The sequence below is a fragment of the Vigna umbellata genome, chromosome 1 (assembly GCF_029865625.1).
Source record: "Vigna umbellata cultivar VRB3 chromosome 1, Vumbellata_1.0, whole genome shotgun sequence".
NCBI classification, from domain to species: Eukaryota; Viridiplantae; Streptophyta; class Magnoliopsida; order Fabales; family Fabaceae; genus Vigna; species Vigna umbellata.
This window is the reverse complement of record NC_142165.1, coordinates 103,739,849-103,762,394: the sequence shown is the minus strand read 5'-3', so window position 1 is coordinate 103,762,394 and position 22,546 is coordinate 103,739,849. Positions and strand designations below refer to the sequence as shown.

At 30.6% G+C, this 22,546-nt stretch overlaps 2 protein-coding genes across 2 annotated transcripts; both read right to left on the bottom strand.

The window, feature by feature from the left end:
- Positions 1 to 2,241: 2,241 nt before the first annotated feature.
- On the bottom strand, positions 2,242 to 3,292 carry LOC124825724 (transcription factor bHLH146-like). The gene has a single exon (XM_047298411.2). It carries the CDS (start codon positions 2,942 to 2,944, stop codon positions 2,318 to 2,320), a length of 627 nt encoding a protein of 208 aa, XP_047154367.1. The 5' UTR covers positions 2,945 to 3,292; the 3' UTR covers positions 2,242 to 2,317.
- Positions 3,293 to 13,316: 10,024 nt separating this feature from the next.
- LOC124825734 (plasma membrane ATPase 4) lies at positions 13,317 to 20,375 on the bottom strand. Its single transcript, XM_047298429.2, has 16 exons — positions 20,210 to 20,375; positions 17,826 to 17,945; positions 17,485 to 17,721; positions 16,545 to 17,306; positions 16,324 to 16,446; positions 16,133 to 16,237; positions 15,896 to 16,040; positions 15,607 to 15,771; positions 15,265 to 15,503; positions 15,140 to 15,172; positions 14,963 to 15,044; positions 14,692 to 14,852; positions 14,445 to 14,612; positions 14,157 to 14,339; positions 13,885 to 14,066; positions 13,317 to 13,607 (listed from the first exon to the last, which is right to left on the bottom strand). Exons 1-16 carry the CDS (start codon positions 20,267 to 20,269, stop codon positions 13,511 to 13,513), a joined length of 2,862 nt encoding a protein of 953 aa, XP_047154385.1. The 5' UTR covers positions 20,270 to 20,375; the 3' UTR covers positions 13,317 to 13,510.
- Positions 20,376 to 22,546: the final 2,171 nt, after the last annotated feature.

Here is a 22,546-nt window from a genome sequence, read left to right as displayed (position 1 = left end):
TGCAGAGTTCACTTGAACAAGAATTAATACTCGAAGTATTTTAATTTTATTTTATTAAATAATAAACTTACAGAATCTTAAACGACCAAATGATTTTTTTTTAATAAGACAATATCATTTTCCACTAATTAACTCTAGTGTATGATTGAGAATTTAATTTCAAAGAGAAAATGAAAGTGAAATAAAATGCTGATTTTTTTCATAAATATTCTTTAAATTTTATATTTTTTATAAATACAATTAAAGGATCAATTAATATACATTTTATATGTAAACTTTATTTTTCAATCATCTCTTTATGTAAAAAAAGATTTGCTTTTTTCTTTTCTTTTCGGATCTCCCTCTCATGTCTCCCAAGAGAAAATCGACGAGATATTTTACATGTACATCCAACATAAATGTATATATAGTGAAATTTGTAATCTATTTATATTTATAAACTCTCAATTTTATATTATTTTTTTCACCAACATTTAATGTTAATTTACAAATTTGAAGTTTTTGGGTCTATTTTTTATTACATTAAAATTACTTATTTTATATGTTGGAAATGTTTCACTCATTTCAATCTCAGTATAATTAAGAAACACTTACGTCCTTACTTTATACGAATTATTACGTCCTTGCTTTATAGGAAAACATTTAATCTGATATAAAAATTGAACACCAGTAACAAGCACGCACTCAACAAATGCTAAATCTTAATTAGAAAGTTGTTTATTCCGTACCATATACGTATACGTACTAACACCATATGGGTTACGTACGTTGTACGGATATAATAGTTGTCTATCATATGTTAATGAATTATAAGGAATTATAAGGTATTATAATTGCATAATAATTGGTGGGAAAGACACAAATGTAATTAAGAGAGCTCACATCAATGAGATGTTTGATAAAAATATTGGCTTCCCATGATCCCTTCAAAATCAAGGCAAGATCAGATTCTTAATTAGAATCCAGACATGGATTTCTTGATTGGATGGGAGAGTTGGATCGTATTTATATACCACCAAAAAATGAAAAAGGAAGAAAAAACAAAAAAACAAAAATTACATTTATTATTTAAATGTTGAATTAATCAAAACTATTTATTTTTCTTTTTCCTGATTGAATGAAAATATACGGCTCCCTCCATAACTTGTTGAAATCCAAAACCTTTATGAGTGGGGTGAATGTGTATGTGCTTCTCCTATCCTTTGAGTTAAAACTTAAAAATGTGTCTAAATTGCAAAACCCAAAATCCTAAGTGTAATCCCTCTCGTAATGAAAAAATTTGCCTAGTACTTGAGTATTAATGATACGATTAAAATTACATTTATTATTTAAATGCTGAATTAATTTTTTTCTTTTTCCTGATTGAATATGACTCCCTCCGGTTAACTCTTTGAAATCGGAAATATGTGATTCTCCTATCCTTAAATTTAAAATTTAAAAATGTGTGTATCTTGTAAAACCAAAAATCCTAAGTGTAGTCCCCCTCAATCTCGGAATGGAAAAAATTGTATAGTACTATTTATTATTAATGATAGGAGTTTGTTCCTTTATAAGGGGTCTTGAGAAAATGTTGATCACTTGAGCACCTCATAAAAAAGCAAGCCAGTTGTATCATCGTTTTTTACCTGCTGCCAAAGCTCTTAATGATGCATCACTTTGCTGGTCCTAAAAGGACACTTCGTAGAATGCGTAAACAAGGCCAAAGTAAGTGTTCGAATAGCTAGGTGGTAGTGCCAAAAACAAACTACCATATCTTATATCAATATATCAACGCAATAATACCTTTTTCTAATTAACACACAAATCAGAAACATCAACAACTCACCCACTGCCTCGTTTAACTCTCAGATAAACACTCCAATTAACCAAACTGCATTTTCATCTATCTTGCATAAGTCTGTGAATGTGATGAAGAGAAGAATAACTTCATTGCTTTGGAGACAATATTATAGAAACAACTTTTGTTAATTGCACCACCACTTTCTTTGAACCTTTTGGTACCATTCTTTTCTGTCCCGAACAGTTTTGGAAAGGAAAAATAATATTTTCAAACCCAAAAATACTAGTTCACACATAATGATGAGTGAGAGATAAAACTGAAAAAAAAAATATATGATAAATTATAGAACGTGACAGAAAAATTATAAATGATAACCAGGTGTTAAAAAAATGAAGTGTTTAGTTGCTCTTTGAAAAATATATATGTGCAATAATCATATTCAAATTACATCAACAGCGAGAGGAAATATAGAACAATATGTTGAATTGAACATAGTTTATGGCTAAATTTGTTGAAATGCACGAGATACAAATTAAATTAACGGGTCTGTGGCAGCAGAAACTGAAGAGCGTTCACCTGCATTTGCAAACAGCTAATGTAACTCTCAAGCTCTTTAGTCATTTGTTCATCACACATCTCTTCTCCTCCAGGTATCAACCTTCTCAGCCTCTTCCACTGCTCGTCGATGTCCTCATCTGCATTATCATCTTCTCTCGCCAAATCCCTTTTCATTTCTGACACCTCCTTGCACTTAGACTTGCTCCCCAAAGCCTCAGCCTTAGGCTTCGAGCTAGGGTTTGAAGAGAATTCCATTGGCACAACCTCATTTTTCTCACAAGCACTTGATGAACCTTCACCAACCGCATTTTCAAGAAACGTAGAGCTTTTAGCTGCATTGACTCGACCACGATCGTTTCGAAGCTTGACTTTGAGGCCGTTACTCCATGCAAAACCTTGTGCTGATAACACCATTGCCATGTCCACCTCATACTTGACAGCACTGTTAATATCACAACGGCTGCTATCTTCTACGGAGGTCTTCTCCTTTATATTCACCAACGCTGGAACTAAATGGTTCAAATAATTCCTAGTGAATATAGATTGCACTATTTGGTTTGGCTCCACAGAGTATACACGTCTGCGTTTAGCCACTTGCCCTTCCATTTATCTAGGAAACAATGCTTCCAGGCAGAGAAAGAGAAGCGGGGGTGATGAAATCAGAATTGAAAGACGGTTTTGTTGAGCAAAAAAATTGAACTGGCAAAAGGGATTAGAGAGAAGATGATGATGTGGAGAGATGGTTGGTGAGAGTAGTAGGAGAAAGGGGCAAAGGGAAAGCAAAGTAATAAGAAGAAGAAGAAGAATAACAAAGTAAGGAAAGGAAGGAAGTTGATGAAGGTATAATGGGTGAGTAAGTGAAGTTATGAAGAAATAGTTGGAATGATAGGAAGGAGATAGATAGATTGAAGGAAAAGCAGAGAAAGAAGAGGAAGAAAGTGAGAGATTTGTGTGCAAAATGTTGGGAGTGGTCTACTTATTTAGAATGGCACATGGACTCACATGGTTCTTGCTTTCCACAACTGCCCACAGAACGGAGTCTCTCCCATGTGCACTAGAAAACAAAGACACCAAAACCCCACTATAAATGCCCTCACATGACTCCACCTCTTTAACTGGTACTCTTTCCCTTTGCTCCTCCAGGGTCTCCCTAATTACAAAACCTTTTCCCCTCATTTCAAATCAACCAGCTCATCCTACTCCTACTCCTATGTGGGAGGGAGCACTTCTACTCAATCAATTTTTCTCTTCTCTTCTCATTATCATTTTTCACTATGCAATCACATTCATCATTTCTTTATTCAATTTCTCTCAATACCATAACAACTCAGAATATATATATATATATATATATATATAATTCCTGCTATGGGATCATTATTATATTATAAACCAACAATGACAAAAGTTGGTGTCTTGTGTATATAAATAAGGCCAAAATGTTTTGTTCATTAGAAAAACAAAAAACAAAAAGGTTCATCATGGTGGAACCTTGATAAAATCCTTTTATCACCTTCTTGCTTATTATATACACAGTCATCCTAAGAGAATATATAATAAATAAAAAGATGAGAAAAGGAAGAAGTTGAAATAGAAGAAGAGGATGAAGAGTTGGTTAGCTTTATGGTTTGAGAGGATCCTATAGTAGTAGAGATATTGGAAGTCTAAAGTAAAACTAAATGCCAACCACCGTTTGAAGTTTGTGGGACAAGTGTGCATGTGAAGAGTCTGAGAAGTCAGGTAATTAGTGTAAGGTACGGTTGGGATTGTGGTAGTTAATAATTGTTACTACGTTAGTGGTAATATATGATAAATATCCTACCTGAGGCAGAAACAGTGGTGAGGGTATGGAATGGATGACAAAACACAACATAGCGGATATGTGTGTTGGGTAGGGCCATTTGAAAAGCAAGGATGAATTAGCCACGGTAGCTACAAGAGAAATAAGGCACTAACATTGATTGAATGGAGTTGAATATGTTGGAGTATAGTGGTAGTGGTCTACATGAGAGATTGCATTGACGAGTCATACACAATTAACGGGTTCGTCAAATTGTCAGAGCCTATGTCATTCATTGTTTTACGCTACCCTTCGTGAATTGTGAGGATGGACAAATAGCAACGTAGTATTTCTCACTCGATACAATACCCACTTCCAAGCAAATCTCTCTCTGTCAATTTAAACGTGTGAATATACGTAAGGAAAATTATATCCTCAGAACCTGGCACCATCACAATTTTTTAATACAAAAAATCATGTCAATGGGTTCTGGATGAAAGAGAGTAGTACTACAGTAGTTTTTTCGGTTGAAACATTGCACTTATAAAGTAGCTTTCGGATGTCACTACCTTTATTTTCATTTAATACTCATTAATAACATATTTTACTTTGTACTATACGAAAGCTAAATAAATGAATGTGAAACACGGTTTCACTCGTGGAAAACAGATTCTTTAATACACGCAAACCATCTACTAACCTTTTTTACCCTCTTTAAACCTCTTGTACCCGAGCTTCCTCTTCCTTTGCTCTTTCAATTCTAGCAACCAGAGCAAGATTAGTTTTTGTGTGTGTAGAAAAAAATGTGATTAAATTTATTTTAATAAATTATTTATGTTTAACAATTTAAACCAGATACTTTTTGTAAGTTTTGGGTCAATGAGTTTGTCGTGTGTGGATTTGGCTTTTAACAATTTCAAATGTTAAGAAGGTTATGCAATGGTTGTTGTCGCCACCAACATTGAAAATTCTTTTGTCTAACGATTTTTTCTATTTTAAGGACGTGTATCTATTTAAGGATGAATTTGAAAAAAAAAATGAATTTCAATAAATTTAAAGATGATATTTTTATTGTTTCTTTTAAGAAATTCGAAAATAAAAATAAATGGATTTAGAGTGAAATATGTAAATGATTTGATAATAAATCCAAACTTTTCGTCCTAAATTTTCTCTTATATGTGAAGATAAGATTTTTTTTTTCAATTCCACAAATCACCTCTTGAAGAGAACACATAATAAGTTTTTGAACCTAATCGTTGAGACTGTACTGCATATTTTAAACGTTATGGAGATTTTGTTATGCAATACATGAATGTGAATGGTTGTGGTGGACGATGTTGTCGTACGTTTTGCAGCTTCAAGTGTTCAATTGTAGATCACTTTTCTATCTAAGTTCAAGTAATGGTATTTAAAAAGAGAAAGTACATACTAAGTATGAATTAACTAAATCACTTAATGTAAAGGAAAATATTTTTTAAAAATCCTCCTTCCGTTGTAAAACTCATAAATTGAAGAGCATCTAAGCTTAAAAGTACCATCAAATTAAGAAATTCTCCTAATAAAATGGGATATAAGATATTATGACAAGAGGTACATCGTTTAAGATAAATGTATCCGAGCTTATATTCGTACAAATAAATAGTAACCGGTCAAAGGGAGAGAAAGAGAGTTCTATTGTGATATATAAGAGTGTGATTTTATTTTATTTAAATGAGTGTTTGAAACGAAGATGGCATAATTTGTGGCTTTGAATATTTATAAAGTTAAAGAAAAAAAATGGGAAGATATGGTTGGATTTTGAGGGACAGCAGAGGGAGCATTTAGTTTGATCACGTGCAGAGCGGAAAGCATTTAGTTTACATTAAAGTGCAGCATATTGTATGTTAAATTGAAAGGCATTGAGATATAGGATGATTTTATAGGCAGAAATTCATCCACGCTCTCCCATTCAGAAGGGCTCCACCTTTGTTTGAGGTATTTTTGTAGGTACACACATTTATTTTATTTAACTAAATATTAATTTAGAAATGAAAGGTTATTGAAAAGGACATGAGAGAAAGTGAAGAGTAAGAAGTAAAAAAATATTTTAGATGAAGATGATGATTGAAGTGGCAATATCCGCATGTGTGCCTCCTTAAATATCTGAGACAGACATCTATCAGATTTCCGATACAACCATCCTACTACCCCTAATATCTCAGGGGAATCTTATGTTTCTCACTTAATCATCTTATTTTCAGATGTTTTAAAACCATATTTAAAGTACATCTGTTATCCATTATAAATAATAAAAAGAAAAAATATATATTAATATTAAACACATAACCAATGCAGAGTCACAATGTAACTAAACATCTTAACTTTATTCTCATGTCAAAAATAGTAAAGTTTTTACAAGATCTAATTCTTAAAAGTATAATTGTGGCAAAATTTGGAGTAAGAAGAGAAAAAAAAATAAAAGAAGAATAAAATAAAATAATTATATATATTATTTAAGGATCTTGGCAAAAAAAAAATACAGATTTTCTTAAGAAAATATTATTAGATGTAGATACGCTGTAACATAATTGTGTGGGTTCAAAATCTGCTTGTTTTTTAAATGAAAGTTTATTTCCCACATTTACTTCTTCTACATGAAATATCATATGAAGAATGACATATTTTCTATTTATCTCTCTTTTCCTAATTTTTAAATGGAAAATGTTATTTGGACAACAAAAGTTTGACACAATTTTGACAACGGCGACGTGGCAGCTGTGCATTGGCTCAGTGAATCGGGGTGAGGGGTATTTTGGGTTTTTTCTGGTTTGTTTTCAATTCACTGAGCCAATGCACAGCTGCCACGTCGCCGTTGTCAAAATTGTGTCAAACTTTTGTTGTCCAAATAACATTTTCCTTTTTAAATAGACATTCCTTATACTTCTTTTTAATTCATTCCCCCTCATTTATTCTACACAAAAATAGTCCATGAATGATCATATATTTTCTATTTATCTCTCTTCTCTCTTTTTCTAAAATTTCAAGCATTTCTCTATTATTGTTCAAAATTAAATCAATGAACAGTATTAAAAGTTAATTGAAAAAAAGTAAATATAATCGATTACTATAAAAGAATAGATTAATTTATTTTTAATTTTTGGAACTGGATAAGAAATTTTTAGATTTTTTAAATTTGTTAGTTTGATTAACTTTACACAAATCAGTATAAACTGAAATTAATTATTTAAATATTATTATTATATATTATTTTATTGATATATAATACATGTATATGTGTGAGGAAAACGTAACATGTTTAATTAATTTAGTTTATTTCTCAATTTTATTCTTTTTTTTTTCTTTATGGGTGTCATTTTCTTTGGGATTAAAATATAAATCTTTGAACATGTATTTATTCTCCCTTTAACATCAACTGTTGATGTTATTGAATCCTCTCTTAGTATGAAGTACTTACAGTCAGTTCTCTTCTGTTACAAATTATACACTATTGATTTTTAAAGTTTATATTATTTCATCTACCTGTCACAGTGTTTTACGCAGGAAAATTGATGCTATTTTGATAAAACTTGCAAGTTCACCGAAATTTTTTTATAGAAGCTATGTTAAATATTGTTTTCTGTAATATACTGTTTAGATATTATACTATTTCCATTTGCAAGTATATATTATATTGCAAATTTGAAAATACTTATTTTTTAAAATAGTTTGTTTAAAGAATTATTTTATTAGAAAATTGACGAAAAAAGAGAGCAGAGTTTCTTCAAAATTAAATAAAATCAAACACATAGACGTTAAATTTGTTATCAATCACTCTCATTTTCGAAAGAAATGTTAATATCTTGTATTTGTTACATTTTCATTATTTTAATTTATAATGCATTGTTATGGTTTGAAATTATATAAAGAAGGTTGAAATTCATTAAACAACTTTTTTAATATTATATATTAAAGATGTCAAAATAAATTTAAAGTTATAAGTTAATTTGGTTCATATGAATTTGAATTAAGCTGTATTATTTTTTCAATATAGGGTTAATTCACGGATTAAACTAATTTAAACTTGATTGATTGATAATTCACCATCAACAACTATTTATTATTATTTTATTATTTATTATATATTTTTTATTTTTATTATATATTTTTATTATAATTATTAATTAGATAATTTGATTTTTAAAATATTAAAATGTTGTTTAATAATATTTAAATCATTTGAATATTCAATTTATTTATTTGTGAAATTATATAAATTAATATTTTAATATATATATATATAAATACATGATTATAAATCTAAATATAAAAATAAAAACATTAATTATATTAGATTTTTATTATTTAAATTTTTTTTTACAAGAAATAAATAATTTTAAAAAAATATTATTAATTATAAGTAAGCTGCAAGATAATAATACGGTTTTCCTTGACTTTCGCACATTTGTATACATGAAATATCATGTGAAGAACAAGATGTTTTTTATTTATCTCCTTTTCTTTTCTTCTCTTTTCTTAATATTTTAAATGGACATTCCTTGTACTTCTTTTAATCCCTCACACTTTTTCTTCTTTTAATCCCTCACACTTTTTCTACATGGAACAGTATATGTTTTCTATTTATATCTCTTCTCTCTTTTCCTAAAATTTCAAATATTTGTCTTGTTGTTCAAAATTAAATCAATAAAATTATTAAACGTTGATTGAAAAAAAAAGTAATGGATTAAAATAGAAAATTTGTATTTTTAAAATTTTTATAACTGGGCAAGAAATTTTTATATTATTTCAGTTTTTTTTTAATTTAATTCTTTGATTTGATTTACATAATTAAATTTAAAATACGCATACATATTTATAATATATAATTTAATATTGGAATATTAACTTAAATAAATAAAAAATTAAATATAATACATAAAAATTAATATAATTAGATTAAAAAATTATATTTATTATTTTTCAAATTTAAAAATTAAATTATATCAAAATTTATATAAAAGATTTAATTTAGTATCAAAATTTAAAAATTAAAAATATATTTAATTCATCAATAAAATACTACAAATTAATAAAATTAACATGTCTGCTAAATTGACGTTATATTTTTATAAAATTTATCTTATTTAGTGTTCATTAAATCGATAATAACACAATATCTATTTAATAAAAAAAATTATATTTTTTTACACTTTTTAACTTTCTTTAAAATCAATTAAACTTAATGTCAGTTAAACCGAACTAATTGATATTAACTCAAATATTTTTTTTTATTAAAAAAATAGTTTCTTTTAAATTTTTTGAAATTAATTATTTAAATTATATTAAAGTCAACTAAATTGACGTTAATAATTATAAATTATTATGACTATTGATTAATAATAATTTTACAAAAAGAAAATATAAAATAATTAACACAATGTAGTAATAATATTTTAGCATAAATAAAATAAATTATTTAATTTTTATGCAGAAAATAAAAGACAAGTGCATGCTTGGCTAAACCAAACACAACCACCAAAGTAGTAATGGAAGTCTTTGACAAGTCAATAGGAGAAACAGGTGGACCCTAATTATCTTTATGCTTCATTTAATGCATAGCAAATTATACATGTCATGAACACCAACAAATTGTTCATCTATGCTTTCACGTGCAGATTTACATTTAGTTACACACAAAATTCAACCAAAACTTCAATCACGCTAATTTTGTTATTGCCAAATTGACTTAATTAGTTCCGCCAATTTAGTGGGTTCAAAATTATTACATGTAAATTTCAATAAAAATGTTGAAGGAGTTTTTATAAATTTTTATAAGTTATTGTCTATTATTATTATCATGAAATATTAATAAATTAAACTTTTTTTAAAATATTTGTAATAATTTTAAATTTTACCAGTAACTTAGTCTGAGATAAATATTAAATAAAGCTACATTATAAACTTTATTTTTTTTAACTGATATTAAATATTTGATTTTGTTCTTCTCTTCTTCTCTTTAGTTTTGTTCTTGTTGTTCTAGCTACACTTCACTCTCTTACTCTTGTTAGCTTCTCCTCATATTTTATCTGTTATTGTTGTGTTTTTGTGGCTCTCACGCTCTGGTGCTCTTGCAAGTCTCATCATCTATGTCTCACTCTCATCAATTTGTTTTCAGTCTTGTGCTTATGGTCCTTTGCCTTTTCTCTCATTTAAGATTTTAGGGAAAGATAAAGAATATTAGTCTCGAATCCCAATATGTTTGTTCTTATTTTGATGGATTTGTTACACCTTGTAATTTCTATTTATAATTATTCATTTTGCATTGTATTAAATGATAATCTGGTTGGCACAACCTATAACTACAATAAAGGAAATGGAAATCATGGAGGAATTTATGTTCTTTGATATATTGAGCTATTAGTTTATTGTCTTTTATTAATGACTGAGTCTTTATTCTCTTATGTTTATTTCAGTCTCAAAACCAGCAATTCCTGATAGCTTGATACATATGCACACACATGTAAAGTTGTGCTACCTATAGTGTTGCTTGATTAAAGTGAAGCATGTTTTAATTTATTTATTTTTCTAAAGGTGCTAACATTTTTGTTATATGATTTAAATACCATGAAATTAGCATAATGGTTTGATTGTTAAAATGTCATATAAAATGTTCATGAACTTTGGCTAAATTACAATTATGACATGAACTTCCTTATTTGTTTAACTTATTTTCTAGACGATTCTAGAAAGAAATATAGTAACTAAAAATAATATCTAAATTTAAGATATTCTTTACATCAAATGCATATGAAAATATCTAATAATATTTCAATCTTGACATTACTAGTTTGTGAGTATTAGTGATTAATGATGTAGTATCTTTATAGCCCCAAATAATAATTTTTCCTTTACCAACCATAATTTTTCTTGGATTGTAGGAAGATTGACATAAGAATGTTGTTAGGTACATCGATGCATGTACTAGGCTCCAAAATCTTTGTATTATAACTGGTAAATAAAGAATCCTAAGAATTTATGATGCACGATTCTATCTCAAGAAGTTTGTTTGTTTAGAGGATGTGCTTCGGTTTAATGATAATGTTACTATTTTGTGGTGATTGTCAATTTTAGTAGTGGAAACAACCTCTCTACTTATGGTAGAGGTTGCATACATTTCAACCCTCCCCCACCCCTTAATGGTGAAAGCCTTGTACACATGTTTTCCTTTTATACTCATAATGCTACTTTATTTTTCAATTTATACTAGTTTTGGATTGATATAATATTTTTGCTTACCTATATACATTTTATCAAGTGTTCCTACTGAATGGGACCGGGAAAAACTCCTGCTGCCTCCGTCCGGAAACACTCCTCCTCTACCGATCGGTCCTTCACCTTTCCCCTTCCTTACGCTCGTTCTCAGTATAAATGGGGTGACCTGCAGGAAATACTCCGACGCTCAAGTCAGAATTGGTCTTTGCAAGTCTATATAATTGTAGAAAAACAGAGAGTTTACCTTCTCCTTCGATTGTTATTTATATGATTTCAGAGAATATTATCCATTAATTTACCTCTTAATGGCTTTCAATGCTGATCTTAAATACCCGACAACGACCGTTACCTCATTAACTACACATTCATGAGCATTCAACCGTTGTCTCAGCAAACAGTTTTAGAGGCCCGATCGGACATATTAGGCTTGTTTCTACCTGCTTGGTATTATCTGAACACTCTCGGTCGGTTACCCTCGGTAGTAACATCAAGTAATTCTAAGATTGTCTCGGTGTCATGTTGAATCTCTTGGTAATGCAATTTTAATGTTTATGTCTCATGTTTATGACTTTATTAAAGTTTATGTCTAGGAGAAACTTATATGACTTTCTTCATAAATAAAGAGGTTTTTTTGAGCTTCAATTTTACTAAAGAAGCAATTGAAACTTGTTATGTCAGTTATATCTATGATAGGTCTGACACAAAAAGTCTTTTCTAATCGTCATAAAAATTTTCGTTATATTAGTGTATTCACTATTCATAATTGGATATTATATTTTAAATTTTTTTCTAAAAAAATTATGAACTTAGAAATATCAAATGAATTTAAAATATCTAAATTCAAAATTACAATTATCATTATTTTTTATAATTTAAGATGATAAAGAGATTATAAACATTGATTATTATTATTATTATTATTATTATCATCGTATATGAGTCATAAAATACTTTTAGTTTCACATTACATATTGTGATTTAATAAAATCTACAACATTGTAAGGAATTATCACAGGTATATATCATAATAGTTATCAATAGCATTAAATATGATAAAACATAGTTATTGTTAACTTATTTTTTATAACTTTGAGATGAGTTATTTTTACAAATATTGTCTATTTTGGATAAATACCATGTTAGAATCTATCCACTTTGAATTATATAATAGAAACTTGTTTCAGACCTTACTAAACACATTTAATGTGTTAAAAAAGCTAGTATGGTTAAAGTTATTATTTTAAATCTAAATTACTAAAGATGGTATGTCAAATAACATCACAATTTCAAGTTTAATCTAGATTTTTCATGATCATTCCAATGGATTGTCCTTTCCTATTTACTAAACAATTTTTCTTTTTTCCAGTACATACAATCAAGAAAACCTAACATACTTGAAAAGAATCACATGTGTCTCCTATTCGAAATAGTATTTGAATATCTTAATTATTATATCTCTTTGATTATTTATGACTAAATAATGTTCTTACCCGTCTTACAAATCTATTTATTTATGCACTTTTAAATCATGCTTTCGTCAGTTGGAATATAATTATCTCTTTATGCACTCCGTATCTACATATCAATACACTAAATAGCATTGATTTGTAGTGGAAGACTAGTTTTCCCAATTACACCAACCCTCGTCTACAAATGTTCATCATGTTGACAAGTCTATCCAATAAATATTTTTTTAAAACTGGAAATTTGATAAATTATAAACTACAAAAGTTTTGGTTTAAGTTTGATAGAAAAAATATTTTAAATATAAAATTTTCAAATTTAGTTAAATATTTTTTTACTATCAAGAAAAACATTATTAACTATTTACCGTCAAAAGTATATACATTTCTTTATTTAGTAGATTAATTTCTTAAGCAAAAATGGTGAGTGAGAACAGAAATGAAGAAGCCCCAAAAGTAATACGAAAGCGGATAAACAAGGACTATAGAAACTAACACTTCGTCTCTATCATAAGAAAAAAAGGTGAAGACAACCATTTAGCAAGAACCAAAAATTACATGGAAAAGGAAAAGTAGATTGCTAAAGCTACATGACAGGCGAAGGAAGACAGCCTCTCTTTTTGTTTCAGACATGCCACTGGATTTGTGCACTTTTCTTATCTACAATTTTTCGGTGGTGTCTCACACGGTGTAGTGCTGCTGGATAGTATCAATGTCCAAACCCTTCAGCTTCACCACAGACTCAACATGTCCTTTCAGAGTGTGAAGCTCGCGAAGCCTGTAAACATAATGAATTAGTAATAAAGACAAAGAGATTATAGAATCATAAATATTTATAGAGAATAATTTCTATGTAGTACTATGAATTTTTTACACCATAAACTAATAAGAATCATGTCAGGTATGACCTCTGATTGTTGTAAAATTCAATGTACCTACCATGCATACCAAATTGTGATTGAATGTCTTGTAAAATAATTCAACATTATAGACTATTTTACTCATATTTGTATAGATTTCACCAGTTTAAGGACACAAAGGTGTGGTTGGCTTACCTTGCAACTTCAGCTCTTTTCCTGGCCTGCTCAGCAATCTCTGAGAGTTCTCTGTAACTGTTTTTCTCATTGAAAATGCTAGTAGTTTCTGGTGGTTGAAGTCCATGTAGGGTCCTCTGAGCATGAGCCCACTGAGCTTCCCTCTCCTCCTTACCGTAGTCTTTCTTGGTTGTGAAGGCAGTCTGACAGATTTTGAAACAACCAATTCAAATCAATGCCATGAAAGCTTTCACCATTATAGAAAGAAAGCTAACATACGAATAGATATATACCTTGTTTTCTAGGAGGTTTAGCCAAGCCTTGCCACTCAATATGTAACGGATGGCAAACTTCAGGAGGTCAAGGGGAAAGTAGAAGACAATACTGTATAGCCAGATGACTCCTGCCCAACCCCAACCAATTCCTTTCACCTTTGCAAAGCTCCAGTCAGCATACACTGCTATGATTGTAGCAATCTGCAAAAAGACAAACAATTTGGTCAAAATATTGTTCCATCCCCCTCTCATCTCGTAGCGTGCCTACTAACAACTCTGGGAGATCAAAAGGAGCACCATGCTTACCAGCTGAGCAATAACGAAAGCAATAACTAACAGCATTCCAGGGCGTTCAACAAAGGACCAGCTTCGAGAACGCGTAACAAATATCAGAGCCTGGCTGACTATACTGACTTGCAAATACAAAGCAGACATCATTTCATCATGAGTCAGGTGTCTAACTCCGAATTTTTCCTGCAAGAACAGTCAAAGGGGTGTTATTTGTTTGATCCAGGAAAAAGTCTTGAAATTATTTCAGTTGAATGATTCTTACAGGGAAGAAATTAGTTTGTTCCATTGCCCAGAAAAATATGATAGTCATCAGTGCTAAGTAACTTCCAAGCACAACCCCAGTAGCAAATATTTCTTGCAGTTTCCAGCTGTCGGGCAACGGAGATGGCTTCACTCTGTCCTTGGAAATTGTCATGATCGTTCCTAATAGTAAGCCAATTAGTGTGTCAGACCTCTCATGTCAATCAGCATAGTAATGAAGAGAAATCAAGTCTAATTCAGAGGATTATCTGCCAAAATCCTAACAACTTTACCATCATTTAGAATGGCAATGATCAAAACCATGAAAGGAGAGAAATCGAACTTCCAGATCAATGCTATGAACATAAAGCCAAACTGCAATCAAAACAAGAGAGAACCCAAACTTATTGATATGCACTCATTCTTTATCGTGACGATTACATAAAATCATAACATTACTATCCACTTACCACTATTCGGATAGTGATAGATACTGCATATATCTGAAATACAAAGAATATATAGCAAACAATGTTAATTTAGAAACAACAAGCACAAAAGAAATTGTTTATGAACAAAACAGATAGCAACCAACCGTATAGTTTTTCATTCTCTGGAAAATAGCCCTGCTGGTTAAGACGGCACTAATAATAACACTCAAACCAGGTTCTGTCAATACAATATCAGAAGCGCTTCTTGCAGCATCAGTTGCATCAGCAACAGCGATTCCAATATCGGCCTTCTTCAAAGCAGGAGCGTCATTGACACCATCTCCAGTCATTCCACAGATGTGCTTCCTATCTTGCAACTTCTTGACAATTTCGTACTTGTGCTCTGCAGATATAAAAAGGTGTTGATGATAACAATGTGTAACATTCAGGAGAAGAAATTAAGGTGAAAAGAAAATCATCTGGGTCAACTGGTAAAGAGTGTAAACCTGGAAACACTCCTGCAAAACCATCTGCCTTCTCAATAAGCTCTTCTACTGGAAGAGCAGCTATACTAGCATCTTTGTCTTGACCGAGCAAGGAAGCGGATGGGTACATATTAGTTCCCATCCCGAGTCTTCGTCCAGTCTCCTTAGCTATGGCAAGTTGATCTCCTAGGGAGTATAACATACAGGACACAGGACATTGAGTTGAGCATTCTTGGCAATAAATACCATTTCATTCAACAGACTCTTTGAAGAGAAAAATACTTGGGTTGTAATGAATTAGATTAATTACCAGTAATCATCTTGACATTTACACCAAGATGCAGAGCTCTACGGATAGTTTCAGCACTGTCATGTCTGGGAGGGTCGAACAGTGACAACAAACCAACAAACTGCCATGGACTACCAGCGCTTTCTTTTGTTTTCTCAGGAACTTCCTGCAGAAGTAGCACAGAAGGACCAAGAGGGATTGGTAAAAGGAAATGCATAGTTTCAACACAAACTTCAAACGTGAAGATGCTATGAAAACCTGTCTAGCAACAGCAAGTGAACGAAGCCCTCTCTCTGCAAACTTGTCAATAATACTGTGAACCTTCTTCTTTGCATCTTCCCTGAGGTTACATAGGGTCATGATCTGTTCAAAAAATAAATTACATTAGCATCATCATTGGAGTAACAAGAAATCTCACCATTTCTGAACAAATTGAGTCATGAGATTACCTGCTCGGGAGCACCTTTGCTTGCACGGTGCCAATATCCATCGGCATCAATGTAAGTCAAAGCAGTTCTCTTGTCAACAGGATTAAATGGCAAGAAATGCACTTCTCTTACCCCAGCCCTTGCCTACAGAAGCACAAAATTGTTCATCATAAGCCGTCACATAATTTTTTTAACAATTAACTGAAGTATAAAAACTGATGCAAATGAAGATAAGTTAAAACCTCTTTTGGATCAGCAAGCATTCCAACAATGGCAGCATCTATTGCGTCCTGGTTTTCAGTCCTGGAAGCCCTTGCCGCAAGAAGCATCACATGATCCTTGTCGACACCCTTTGCAAAGACCTCAATCAAGTTCTTGTCTACACTCAACTTGTTAAGGGTCAGTGTACCTGTTTTGTCACTGCAAAGAACATCCATACCGGCCATTTCTTCAATGGCTGTCATTCTCTTCGTTATAGCACCCTGCTGAGAAAGCCTGTGAGAACCAATGGCCATTGTCACTGACAACACAGTGGGCATAGCAATGGGAATTCCTCCAATCAAGAGGACCAGAAGATTGTCAATTCCATCTCTGTACTTGCGGTGCTGAATCGGGTACATGACTATGATCTCAGCCAACATACCAACTGCAATGGAACAAATACAGAAGTTTCCAATTGCTGTAAGCACTTTCTGGAAGTGGCCAACTTGGTTGGTACTATCCACGAGGTGAGCTGCTTTCCCAAAAAATGTGTGGACACCGGTTGCAATGACAACAGCTTCAATTTCACCTTGCTTACAAGTTGAGCCAGAGAAAACTTCATCTCCAGGACCCTTGGTAGCAGGAAGTGACTCTCCAGTCAAGGCGGATTGATCAACCTTCAAAGCATCACCCTCGAGAAGACGAGCATCAGCAGGAATTATATCACCTAGTTTGATGCTTATGATGTCTCCAGGAACTAAAATAGCAGCTTCTTGCTCAGTCCATTTACCATCTCTTAGAACCTACAAGAATGAAAATTCAGCCAGCCACTAAAACATGCTTAAACTTGTTTCTTCTTCGAATTGCACAAACAGTTCAAAATAGTATGTAAGTAAAACAGAGACATTATAGTTCATAACGATTTAGTTTCATTTTTAAACAATGAGAAGTTCGAATTCTCATTAAACTTCCATTCGCTACCTTTGTCTTGGGGGCAAGACCAGCCATAAGAGCAGCAGCTGCATTACCGGCATTATTTTCTTCAATGAAACTTATGGTGGAGTTGATCACCAGCAAGCAGACGATACCCACAAAATCTTGCCAATCTGGGGGTCTCCCATCCCCATTTGCAAGAGCAATTGCCATAATAGCAGCAGCTTCCATCACCCATGAGAGAGGGTTCCACATGAACCCAAGAAACTTGAGTAATTTGCTTTCCTACATCAATAAAAATGTTACCGATCAGCATTTGCATTTAACAACTGTACCATAGAGATATATTAGCCAAATGTATTATAATTGTATATTATAATGAAAGGAACCTTTTTCTCCTCTAGCTTGTTTGGCCCAAATATCTGAAGCCGACTGGCTCCTTCTTCCGAGGACAATCCTTCTCTGGAACATTTCAGCTGCTGGAACACTTCCTCAATAGGAATACGTTCCTGTGAATTAACAAATCATGTTAGAATAATTGATTCCTTAGCACATACGCCACATGCATCATCTCCCCCCTCAACAGGTAACTGTAAATTTAGTCGCTTCTTGAATACTATTTAGCAATTGTTTGCTTTTGCTTTTCAATGATTTATGAACGCAATTATTAAATTTATTCGTTCATGCATGGGTATGTGCTTCTGGTTAGGCAATATTTTACAAAATACTCAAGAAACAGACTTTTTTAATAAAATTAGAAACAACTTTCTGTTTCTACGTTGACTTTGACGCCAAATTTTAGCAGTGTGAAGCGAATAACGGTTAATTTTAAAAAAGTGAACCAAACGGGGCACAGGGGGCTGTAACCAAAGTCAGTAGGTGCAGTAATCACAAAAGCGTTGACTGAACACCGCCCAAGAAAGTGTTTGTGTCAGAGAGGACAGAACAACTATCCTCCATGTGTAACACCTTGCACCGCCTTCCACGTTATTCAATTCAATTTTCTGTTCACATCTCACCAATAACTTCAACAAGACCAAATTGCTCTACCTAGTAACAGTAAATTACTGGTACAATTTAATGTGAAAAATAACTCTGAATTTAAATAACAAAGTGATTCCTTTGATTTTAATTTTTCATCGTCATTTGAATTTATATTTTAAATTATCGTGTTGAAAATTGTGAAAGGGTGTTGTAGTTGTAGAAAATAAAATAAATATAGAAGCTGTGGACCCTGGTGTGTCAGGGCTAAGGATCGTGGCACCATAAATGTGAAAGCTACGGTTAAGCAGGTGGGTCTGAATGTACAGAAAAGAAAAATTAAAAAATGAAAAAGCCCAAAGTACCACGGAAAAGTACTTAAAATTCCTTCAGACCACACACGGCGCATAGAAAGAGACAGATAATACATAATATGCATATAAATTAATGCAGTAATTAATTATGAGAAAAGTATGGTTTTTTAATATTTGTTTTTAACTTTAACTTTTATATTTAGTGACAGTTTTTTACTGTTATAATAAAAAATTAAGAATTAAGAATTAATCAATTTTTAAAATATACAGACTAAAATCATAAAAAATATTACCACATTAATTGTTATTTACGCACCATCAACGCGGAGAAAAAAATATGTCGAAAAGTAGACTTATAGAGCATGTTGAACAATTTATCTTTTTTTCGCCTCTGACACGTTAGATCCATTAGAATAAAAGATTGAGCTTTCAAATTATGAAAAATTCTATTACGTAAGCTTTTGAAAGACTTAAAAGCTCACTGGATTATTATATAAATCTTTAAATATTTGGATGAATTTAAAAAAAAAAATTGATCCTCCAAATATATATGATTTTGTATATCTTTGTATAAAAATACTGACACAAGATTCCGCTATAAAGTTGTTTAAAAAAATAAAATTGATGTTTTAACTTTACAAAACTATCTGAGAGTAAACAATGGAAACACGGTTTTAGTATTAAATTATTCACAGAAAATATAAAAAAAAAGACACGAGATTCGGTGATAATTTTTTAAAAATTATATTTTATCTTTAGAAAACTTACAGGCAGAATAAAACATTCGCAATTCTAGATAGATGTAATTTAAAACAGCGTAATCCTTTGCTTAAATAAATTATGCGAAATTCACGTGTTTGATAACCAAAAAAAAAAAGTGGAGAGGTTTTTCTGGAAAAAAAAATAGAATCCCAAAAATCCCATAATTGCGGGTTGCTTTTGGAATCGTACCACGTCCCTTTCGGAGCATGTTGCCTCACCTAAACTTGTAGCACTCTATAAATCATTCCCTAATTTTTCTCATCAATCAAATAGAAAAAATATATGCAAAAATATGTAAAAATTACAACTTGTTTACTCTTCTCGTGTTAGATCAGTATCTCCAAAAAGAATATATTTAATTCAACTTTTGTTTGAAAAAAAAAAAGAAAGATATTTTTAAATGAAAATATATTTAATTCAAGTAAGATGAGAAGACGGAGGATTTGAATGCAAATGTGTTACGCAACCTACACCTCACTTTAGGAGTACAGCAGAGGAAAAAAGGGGATGAGAAACAAAGTGAATACAGAGAGAGAATGCAATAATGTGGTAAAAAAAAAATTGGTTGTACGTTTAGCATTATGCTGTCATTGCAAAGAAATCTGAAAGGGAAAGAGTAATCGAAGAGGCCCAATTTGAAAAACGGGATCTTAAGAAGAGAAACAGTAGAAGACGGAAGAACATAAAGAAAAAGTGCGGTGGGTGAGAAGACATACCAGATCAACAGTCTCGTTCTTGATTTGGTCGAGGGTGATTGCTGCTTTGTCAGCAGCCATGTTTGAGAAGAAAGAGCCACAGAGCAGCGCAGAAGAGAGAGATCTACACCCCGAAACTCACCCTAATGAGAGAAGCAAAGAGAAGGGTGAGAGATGAGAATGGAATACGAAGAGACGAGTGGTATGCGTTTTATACCCAAAAAAACTCACCCATGGATGGTATCACAATTAAGACTTCTCCCACACAATTATGATGTTGACCGCGCTGATGTGCCTTGGACTTCAACACCCCTCACTATAAAATAATACTATTTTCTTTTCTTTTTATCTTCTCTTTTCTTTATCACTTTCTTAAACTTTCTAATTTCATATATATTTTCTGTAAAAAAAATAACTGAAGTAGGCCAAACATAAATATCTACTCACAAATTATCTTATGCAGTAATATTTATAGTAAAGATAATATCTATAATAAAGATAATATAGAAAAAATTAGATAACCCTGTACTACATTTCCTTTTTAACTTTTATAATAGGTATCTTAAAAAAAAGCATGTTTTATCCGTAAGAATTGTGTGTGTGTGTGTGTGTGACAATTTTATGAATACAAATTTTATACTTAATAAGATATGTAAATATATTAAGAAATTTAACAAAGATATCAACGATTATTTCCTATAACACTCTTAGCTTTTATTAATGGTCAAAGAGTTTGTTTTTTTTATGCTATTGTAAAAATTTAAATATTCTGTCATTAATTCATGAGTATTAAATAAATTACATCAAGATTAGCATAAATGTTATAAAGATTTTTAGGAATATATTATTCAAAAATAATTACATTTTTTTATAAATTAATTAATAAGATGTAAATCAAATACTAATTCACTAATTTTTTTAAGGCATTTATTGACAGAACCTTGACCATATTGTTGTCACATTCTTAGACGATGGGAACAAATAGTTAAAAATCGTACTATTTTTTGTTCCATTGTACAGTCAAAATAATAATTTTTTATGATGCAGTAAATTTCTACCAAAAAAAACATTTTATAATGACAGGTTTTATATTTTAATTAAAAGTAAACATATTCATGATAGTTTAAGTGTATATGTTTTTTAATTGCGGTGGAAACACGACTTGGTTTGATTAAAATTTGCTCAAATGTTTAGTTACCAAAAAAATATATTAATTACTAATTGAGTAAAGTCGTTGCAGTGTAGATGTTTGTTAATCCGATCAAATAATTTTGCTAAGTTTTAGTGTTCTAATTTTTCCAATTTGCCCCCATACCTTATATTTTGATCATAAATTAGGTACTTTGTGATTTATAACTTCTGTCATCTATTTCGTTTAAAGTATATTTTTTCAAAAGATGTTTAGATTCTATTTCAAAAATTAAAATATTACACGTTTTGTTCAATTTAGGAATTAAGATAAGTGAAAAACTATTGCACGCGTAACTCTATTAATTTGTTAAGGCATGTATAAAAATAACTAATTATTGAGAGTGATCCAATTCTAGATAAATTAGTTATTAAATGTTTCACCTTAAATAAAATAAAAAAATAAAAACTTAGCTTTAGAATCCTTAGAATTCTTATACATAGAGAGAGTTGGTATAGTTACATTCAAATTTAGGGGGAAAAGGTTTACGTAGATGAAAGAAGAAAAATAAATAATACAAAAAATGAAAAAAAAAATAGATTGAGGAATCACAAAAGTAAAAGAGAAAATTTTCAATTATCCACTCTAAATAAAGTAATGTTAGGTGTGAATTTAACATATTAGTTATACTAACGATCGAAAATATATTTATTAATATATACAAATTTATTTAAATTAAAAAATGAAATAAAATATATCAAAAGATTGAATACCACATTAAACTCACAATAAAAATTACCATTCACGATACATGTAAACTATATTTATTATAAAAAAATCTAAATAAATATATGGAAATAAATAATTAAACTAATTATAATATTCTCTATAAATAAAAATTAAATTAATTAAATTATTAACATAATGGTTTTCTTCAAAAAAAAACTTTAAATTATATAATTTTACAAAAATAGAAACACTTATGTCTAAAGATCCACTCATTAATTTAATAAATCAACATAACACATAGAATAATCACTCCCTAACCAAAAGTTTTAAAAGTTTGCTATTCAAATATGTTTTAATACATAAATAATCTTATAAATTTAACATAAACTCAATTGTCCACTCGTTACTTTTAGAATTTTTTTTTTCTTAAATCTGAGTTTGAATATTTATGGATCTCAAAATTATTATTAAAATAGACATCAAACAATTCATACTGAGCT